This window comes from Notamacropus eugenii, chromosome 3, assembly GCF_028372415.1.
Source record: "Notamacropus eugenii isolate mMacEug1 chromosome 3, mMacEug1.pri_v2, whole genome shotgun sequence".
Lineage (NCBI taxonomy): Eukaryota > Metazoa > Chordata > Mammalia > Diprotodontia > Macropodidae > Notamacropus > Notamacropus eugenii.
Window position 1 is genome coordinate 378,102,313 of NC_092874.1, and position 8,846 is coordinate 378,111,158.

Consider the following 8,846-nt stretch of genomic DNA (forward strand, 5'->3'; position numbering starts at 1 on the left):
CCCAAATTGCCTTGTATTGATTTTGCAAGGCGGCCAGGTGGCGCAGTCCGTACGGGGCCGGCCCGCGGTAGGAGACAGCTCCCTGAGTACCCAGGTGAGCTCAGACTACACTGGCTAGCTGTGTGGCCCTAGGCAGGTAGCTTCGCCCTGTCTGCCTCCGTTCTCTCAATGAGCTGCTGAAGGAAATGGCAAATCGCTCCTGCATCTCGGCCAAGAAAACCCCAAACGGGTCCGCAGGGTGGGACGCAACTAAAAGCACAAGTCACCAAACTCCCTTCGTGCGCTTTGCACGAACCCCTGAGCGCAGAGGCAGCTTCATTTCGGTGTTGGTAAGGCTGGCGGCGGAGCCCGAGCCTGCCCGAGGTGGGCGCAGAACAGGCCTGCGGCTCCCAGACAAGGCTGATTGGGATACTTTGTAGCCTAACAACAGTGAGGGGGACGCCCTGCTACCTGAGGACCCTCTGGCTTTTCTGGTGCCTCCAGCCCTGGTCTCCTTGGGAGCCACCCAGACGCCTCTGATCGGGTTTTTTCGCGTTGCCACTTCCGGTCCCCTCGGCTTCCCCCGCTCCCGAGTGGGCCGGGCCGGGCAGAGCTCGAGGCGTGGGCGGGGCTGCTCTCGGGAGCCCGGGCCCGAGAAACATCCCGGGTGTCCCCGGGTGCGCGGGGGAGGTGCCACGCACGATGAGCAGGGCCGGGTCCGGGCCCGGGGGCCCCGTGAGCTTCGCCGATGTGGCCGTGTACTTCTCCCCGGAGGAGTGGGGCCGGCTGCGCCCGGCGCAGAGGGCCCTGTACAGGGACGTCATGCGGGAGATCTACGGCCACCTGGGCGCGCTGGGTGAGGGGCGCGGCCGCGCGTGGTGGGGTGGGGTGGGGTGGGGGGGGACGGGGGGGGTATCACCCATCAGACTCGAACCCTGTTCTCCTTCCAGGTTTCCCAGGCCCCAAACCCGCCCTCATCTCTTGGATAGAACAAGAGCCAGAGGTCTGGGGTCCGGATGCTCGGGACCCCGAGGAGGAAAGGGAGACCCCGAGGAAAGACTGCACAGGTGAGAATGGAGACCATGCACCGCTCCCTTCCACCCCGGGACTGGAACTGGCCCAGACCCAGAGGAAGCGCGTGCTGAGCCCACCCCTCCTCTGGCAAGGGCCCCTTGTGCCAGCTGTCTGTCCAGGTCAAGTTCGTCTTCCAGAGTGCAGACCTCCTGGCTGGCTCTGACACTTGTTTCCTTTTTACAGTTTGTTCCAGCCCTAGACAGCAATGGGGCATCTCCTCTTACCCTACGTTAACTTGGGGTATCCTCTGAACAGCCACAGCATCTACTCTATAGGCCTAGGGCTGGCAGCACCGTATTGGCTACTCATTTTTATTATTTCAAACAAATAACAGTAATAAGTTTATTCCGCCTGACCCTGTTATTTCATTGGTGAATCAGACTACGTCTACCAGTGGAGCTCAGTATCTGCACTGCAATTTATAGAATAAATTAGGCTATGTTAAGTGACATGATCAGGGGCATGTAGGCAAGTATGTGTCAGTATGGATCCTGAACCAGATCTGTTTGACTAAAGGCCAGCCCTCTATCTACAAACCATGGTAACTAATAATTATATCAGACACTTGTATATCACTAAAGCACTTTGGCACACACCATCTCATTTGAGCCTCATGACAGATCATAAGAGCATAGAGATTTGGAGCAGGAAGAGACCTTAGAAATCATCTCGTCCAACAACTTCATATTACAGATAGAGCCCAAAGAGATTTAGGCCACACTGTTATTGAATGGCAGGAAGTAGAATTTGAGTCTAGATCTTCTGACCCCAGAACCAATTTTTTTTTCATTGTACCACACTGCCTGGGAGGAAGGTATTACCAGCATTGTTATTCACATTTAAGTCCCTGGTTTATCAGTATTAAGTCAGGTTATTAGGCTTAGTTGTTCTCTCTCCAGCTGCAGTTCTCATGAATCTCTAGCTCTATCTTCATAAAGACAATGCAAGTTTAAAACATCAAAAGGACAGTCTCTAGCTTCTCCCTAAGGGTCAACTCTTCCTTCCCTTTGTCCTTTATCACCTCCTTTGAACCTATGGTAGCTAGGCTTAGTGGTAGCATCTTGGTCTTGATTAGAAATGGCCACTGAAGGGTGAGGCAGTTTCTTATGTCTCTCTGGACATTATCAAGCCAGAACTGACCCTTGCTAATGAGGATGGTCTTTGAATGTCCTAGGAATAGGGCAAAGGGTTAGCTTCGAGAGCTTGGAAAATCTCCTTCAATGAAACTGCTGGTGGTTTGGGAAATCATGGCAGCTTCTCTGGGATTATTTATTTAGGTATTCCTTCTAATTCCAGTGGGAGGAGTGTGCCACCCCCATAACTGTATTAGGATAGGATAGAAAGTGCCTAATTTTTAGTTTAAAATTCTCTTCACCTCTCAGCAGCATCTGAAAAACAGAACAAGAAAAAGAGGTGGAGAGAAGGGACTGAAGAGTCCATAAAGGAGGTTTTGCCAACTGAGGTACCACATGCCTTCCACCAGGATGATAGAAGCACACTCCACCAGTGCATCTCCAGTCTGAAGAGGCCCTACCCTTGTCCTGAATGTGGACGCCATTTTGCATTTCCTTCTCTACTGGACAGTCACCTGCGTGTGCACTCTGGGGAACATCCTTTTGTCTGTGCACAATGTGGGGCACAATTTTCACAATGGAAAAACCTCATCCAACACCAGCTCATCCATACAGGGGAGAAGCCCTTTCTGTGCCCAGATTATGGGCACTGTTTCCAGCAAAATGCATCCCTGGCCATCCACCAGCGCACACACACAGGTGAAAAGCCCTACTCTTGTCCTGACTGTGGGCGCTGCTTTGCCTATCCCTCCTTGCTCATGAGCCACCTACGGGTACATACAGGGGAACGACCCTATATCTGCACTCATTGTGGAGCAAGATTTTCCCAAAGGAATAACCTTGTCCAGCACCAGCTCCTCCACACAGGTGAGAAGCCCTATTCCTGTCCTGACTGTGGACGATGTTTCCGCCAGAGTGGTTCCCTGGCAATCCATCGTCGGGCACACACAGGTGATAAACCATACCCCTGTTCTGACTGTGAGCGCCGATTTGCTTATCCCTCCCTCTTGGTGATCCACCAGCGAACCCACACAGGTGAGAAACCATACTCCTGTCCTGACTGTGGGCGCTGCTTTGCCTATCCCTCCCTACTGGTCAGCCACCAGCATGTACACTCTGGTGAACGTCCTTACCCCTGTGTGCAGTGTGGGGCGAGGTTTGCCCGCCGGGAGAATCTTGTCCAGCACCAACTCATCCACACGGGTGAGAAACCGTATTCCTGCCCTGACTGCGGGCACTGCTTTCGGCAGAGTGGCTCCCTGGCCATCCATCGACGTAAACACACAGGGGAGAAACCCTACCCTTGTCCTGAATGTGGGGTCTGTTTCACCTATTCCTCTCTATTGGTCAGCCACCGGCGAATTCATTCTGATGAGCGTCCCTTCCCCTGCACTGAGTGTGGGAAGGGTTTTAAGCGAAAGTATGCTCTTGAAGCACACCAGTGGGTTCACCGGTCTGGCACTGAGAAGAGGCAGAGTGGAAGAGCTGCTGTACAGCCCCTTCACCAGGCTTCTGTGAATGGGGTTCAGGAGCCCCCAGTGTACTTCCGGTACTACCCAGATATATTCCAGGAGTGTGGGTGATCAAGTCTTTGGGAAGGGAAACATGAGAGCTTGCAGATCAGGTGGTGCCAGTCTTCCTCCAGAAAGTCTGTGGCATCTCCAAAAGAAAGAAAAGACAAGAAACAATTGAGGCAGCTAGGTGGCGCAGTGAGTGGAGCACCAGCCCTGAAGTCAGGAGGACCTGAGTTCAAATGTGACCTCAGACACTTGACACTTACTAGCTGTGTGACCTTGGGCAAGTCACTTAACCCCAATTGCCTTCTCTTGCCCCCTCCAAAAAAAAACCAAAAACGTCTAAGGCATGTCCATGTGGCTGTTCCACAGAAGTGGATGATGAAAAGATGTTAGAGGGTCTCTGTGAAAAGATAAGTTCTGGAATAACTGCCAGGATTAAGGAAACCATAAGAGAAATAAAAGAATTGACCAGTACCTGTGGCTGAGGTTGAAGTTCAATGTTATGAATCTGAAAATCTAGTAGCTCTGCCATGCTAAGGATAAGACTCCACCACTTCTTGTAATGCATATTCAGCACTGACTGATGAGGTAACCAGTCCTGGACCCTATTTTATGGTGCATTTTTCCCCAGTTGGGCCTTTCCCTTATAGAAGGGTGGTTTGCCTCCCAGATGCAAGGTACCCTTGTGTACTCCATTACCTGTGGGTAAATGAGATGTGCCCCAACTGTTACAGTCACCTTCCATACACATATACACAAACACACAAACAGTCCTGAACCTTAAGGAGTTAACTATTTCATTGAGACTTTTTGTCTTTACTGTTATTTTCTGTTCCCCCTCCCCTCCAAATTGAACCCTCCCTCATGACAAAGAAAATGGAGCAAAAACATCTTGCTCCAGAGATCACACCTGACAGTATATAGCGTTCTGAGGGCACTTGTGTTCTGCTAGAGAAAACAACCTGTGCACACATAAATCTATACAAAGTACATGCAGGGCAAATGCAAAGTAACTTCGGGGGAGGGCAGAGCAGGAGGTGGGAAGATCAGAAGAGGTCTCCTTTGGGAGGGGGCACCTAATCTGAGCCATGAAGGGAGCTAGGGGAGTTCTGTAAGGTGTAGGTCGATGAGAACGAGAAGCATTAACAGGAAGAGGGGAGAGAGCCTGTCCAAAGTCACCAAGATGAGAAATGAGATACCATACATAGGGAACAGCATACAGACCAGCTTGTTCATCAGGCAGACTATACCAGGGGCAATGCTGTGAGATCAGCTCAGTTTGGCAGGCTAGAACCTGATGATGAAGGATCTTTAACTCCAAGCTAAAGGGTTCATATTTTCTCCTTGAGTCAATAGATACAAGCCATCAAGCAGAGGGGTGGCATAGTCTGACCTGCATTTTAGGAACATCATTTTAGCAGCCAAGGGGAAAGATGGATTAGAGAGGGAAGAGACTTGAGGCAAAGAAACCAGTTAAGAAGCTATTACATAGTTACAGGCAAGAGATAAGGAGGGTTTAAATTTAGGGCAGTGGGTGTGTGAGTGGAGGGAGAGATTTCAAGAGATTTTGCAGCGGTAGAATGGACCAGACTTGGCAACTGATTGAACATGAGGAGTGAGAGAGAGGATTTGATTATGACCTCAGGATTTCAAACCTGAGTACCTGGGGTGATAGTGTACCTTCAACAGAAATAAGAAAGAGGTAAGATTGAGTTGGGAGGGTAGGGGAAAGACTCGCGTTTTGGACATTGAATTTGGAATGGCTATGGACCTGAGTGGAGTTGTCCAGCAAATAATTGAAAACATGGAAACTAGAGTTTTGGAACAAGATTAAGAAACTAGATGTATATTTGGGACTCATCCTCATAGAGATGATTATTGAATCCATGAGATCATATGAGATCACCAAAAAGATGGAATATAGGAAAAAAAAGGAATAAAGTACTGGATAGAGCCTTGGGAGTACACTCATGCAAAGGGAGTGGGACATGGATAGTTCATTTGCCTTACAGTCGTGTCCAACTCTTCATGAACCCATTTGGGGTTTTCTTGGGAAAGATACTGGAGTGGTTTGCCATTTCCTTCTCCAGCTCATTTTACAGATGAGGAAACTGAGGCAAACAGAGTTAAATGACTTGTCCAGGGTCACAGAGCTAGTAAGTATCTGGGGAAATGAGTCTTCCTGCATCCAGGCCTGGCATTCTATCCATCGTGCCACCTAATGATCTAGCAAAGAAGACTGAAAAGGAATGGTCAAACAGATAGGAAGAGAACCAGGTAAGTATTATTGCACATAAACCCAAAGAAGAGAGATGATCTCCAGGAGGCCTAAGTGATTGATGGTGTCAAAAACCCTACATAGGTTAAGAAGGATGGGAACGAAGGGGAAAAAAGGTCCGTGGATTTGGCTGTTACAAGATTACTGGTAATCTTGGAGAGAGCGGTTTCCATTGAGGAGTGAGCATGAAAGCCATATTGCAAGAGGTTAAAAAGTGAGCGGGAGGTGAAGTCACAGAGGCAGTGAGCATAAGAATTCAAGGGCAAATAACAGCGTAAGGTTGGCTCGTATAACTATAACATCAGCATATATAAGGGAGGAAAGTGAGGCCAGAGTAAGAATGAATGATGTGGAAACAAGGGACATTTAGGCTGAGGAACAAGAGACTTTGGTGAGGATAAGAACAGTTTTATGAGATTAAAAAAAAACAGGAAAAAATGGAATGGCATGTTCTGCTGAGCTTCATGGGCTTTCAAGGACTGCTGCTTCTACCAACCCCTTCCTTGTCTGCCTGGATGTCTGTAATTCTGTAAGTGAGAGGATATTCAATGTCATATGAGGAAACTACAATACATCATCGGTAGGGGTCACTATATTCCTCTATAAGGCATTTTCTTGAAATACTAGACCATGGATTTGATTGATCCCTAATTCCCTTTAAATTTCCTTCCCATCACTCTAGGTTTTGATTCTATGAGGTATGAGGAACCTCTCAAAGCTACAGTTTTGTATTTTATTCATGAGAGCACCAGCTCAGCCCTAACTACCCAGAGAAGCCAGACTGGCACTGCAGCTAGAGATCATTCTTATATCTGTTAATAACTGTTGGACTTTTATATTACGAGGTTCTGCTATTTACTCAAACCCAGTATGTTTGCAAATCAGTGCCTCTCCTCTTGATGCCATCATAATTTCCCCATGACTATTCACAAAAATCCTCACACATCCTTGATCCCTCTCCATTATGTTCCATATTCAGTCAAAGTATTCTATTGATTCTCTTGTTTCTATCCCTTTGCATTCATGTAGGACCTTCATTTTAAAATAGGCCCTCATGATCTCCCATTTGGATAATCCACAGTGCCTCCAAACCAGTAAACCTGCTCCAGACTCTCTCTGCTCCAGTTAGGAGTATCGGGATTTAGAAATGGTTAATGAACCTTAGTAGCCAGGTAGTTCAATCTGTAACAGTAAAAGACTCCCCACCACCAAATACTCAACAGTCATCAACCTCTGCCTGAAGGCCTCCTTCCAAAGACTGAAGGGAAAGGGAGAGGTGGTAGGCCTCTCAAGGTAATCCAATCCCCTTGTAGATACATTAACCTTAATGTGACCTCTTTTCAGCTCCTAAGCATGGTCCCTAATTCTGCCCTTTGGAGTCAAACAAAACAAGGCCAAGCCCTCCCAGAGATTGCTCTTTAAATGCTTGCCAATTTTCATGTCGACCACTGATGTGAAATCTTCACTTGATTTTGAATGTGCACTTCTTTCCACCCTCTTGCTTTTCAGCCATGGCTCCTATGGCCCTCTTCAAGGCTCTTCATCATCTTAGTTGTTCCCCTCTGGATGGTCTTCAGCTTGAGTATCTTTTCTATACTGTGGCACTCACAATTGAATAGAATACTCTAAAGATATGGTCTTATGTCCTGTAGCAAGGCTATAAATCACCTCCTTATTCCTAGAAGCTTTGACAATACAACCCAAAATCATAACTTTTCTGGGGGATGGGAGTATATACTGCTAACTCGTTGAAGTTGTAGTCCATACCTCTTCCATACAAATTTTTGGCTAATCATCTTATTCTTGTGAAGTCAAATTTTTGAACCCAAGCATGAGACTTTTCACTTATCTTTATTATTAGATTTAACTCCAGTGTCCATGCCTGTTGAACTCTTTTTTTTTATTCTGACTCTCTCATCCAGTTTAATAGATATCCTTTCCAACTCTGTGATATCTGAAAATTTGATAAACATTCCATCTATGCCTTATCTAAGATGTATAGCACAGCCAAGCCCAGATATCTGAGGCACTTCACTAAAGGCCTGCCAAACTGACATTGAACTATTAATGGCTACTATTTGAATCAAGACATTCAACCATTGCCGCCAGACTCACTTTAGAAGACTCTTCATATAAAATTTTTTCAAAAGCTTTTGAAGGCTTCCCAACATATGTAGGATAATGTCCAAACATTTTAGTATAGCATTCAATTGAATTCAGCCAAATCTGATTTTAAAACATTTATTAAGGTCCTATACAACTGCAAGAATTGGGGGATGTGGTTCTCCTTGTGGAATAACTTTATCCATTATTAACATACTGAAACCAGTATAAAGCCAAATTTTTACTATGACTCTGGGCTCTACTTCTAGGAAAAAAGCATGGTTAATTGGCCATCCACTGGCAATATAGACTTACCTAGGTTGCCCTAGGGGTCCCCAATGAAATTAGATGTCTTTGCCTAGCATTGCAGATGTGCCCTAAGAGTAACAATCGGTAAGGAAGACTGTACCCCCAAAGGGCAGAACAGCCTGATGTTTGAAAAGCACTGTCTGCTCATTTAAAAGTGACACGAGTTCACTACCAATCAGGACCCTTATGGTTATTCTTCATGGTAGTTAATCTTGGGGTTGTTCAGCACTGTACACAAAACTCAGTTTGAAAATATACAGGTTAACAGATATATTGGGAGGCCACCACATACAGAAGGGAAAACTGGCTTGCTCTAGGTCATCCAGTTATCACCTAGAGAAGTAGAAGCTATATTTTTAATAATAATTTTAAATTTCCAAAACATAGGCAAACTCTAAACAGGAGGATCACATTTTTTAAAAAGAGAAATCCTCAAAGTAAGACCTTGAGAAATATACTTGCAAAGATTTTTTCAGATTTAGCCACAGAGATTGTATTTTAATAGCTGACATG

At 46.5% G+C, this 8,846-nt stretch overlaps 1 protein-coding gene across 2 annotated transcripts; it reads left to right on the plus strand.

Annotated features, from left to right (window-relative positions):
• Window positions 1-85: 85 nt before the first annotated feature.
• LOC140497048 (uncharacterized) lies at window positions 86-4,117 on the plus strand. 2 transcript variants are annotated; one of them, XM_072597570.1, is made up of 3 exons: window positions 86-835; window positions 930-1,046; window positions 2,436-4,117. In XM_072597570.1, the coding sequence occupies exons 1-3, from the start codon at window positions 682-684 to the stop codon at window positions 3,707-3,709; spliced, it is 1,545 nt and encodes a 514-aa protein (XP_072453671.1). In that variant the 5' UTR covers window positions 86-681; the 3' UTR covers window positions 3,710-4,117. The 2 variants fall into 2 exon arrangements, with proteins under 2 accessions (XP_072453671.1, XP_072453672.1); XM_072597571.1 differs by having other exon boundaries at window positions 2,439-4,117.
• Window positions 4,118-8,846: the final 4,729 nt, after the last annotated feature.

Coding starts and splice junctions, on each gene's coding strand:
- LOC140497048 (XM_072597570.1), top strand. CDS start 682: ATGAGCAGGGCCGGGTCCGGGCCCGGGGGCCCCGTGAGCTTCGCCGAT. Junction 836..929: donor CGGCCACCTGGGCGCGCTGG/GTGAGGGGCGCG, acceptor TTCTCCTTCCAG/GTTTCCCAGGCCCCAAACCC. Junction 1,047..2,435: donor CCCGAGGAAAGACTGCACAG/GTGAGAATGGAG, acceptor TTCACCTCTCAG/CAGCATCTGAAAAACAGAAC.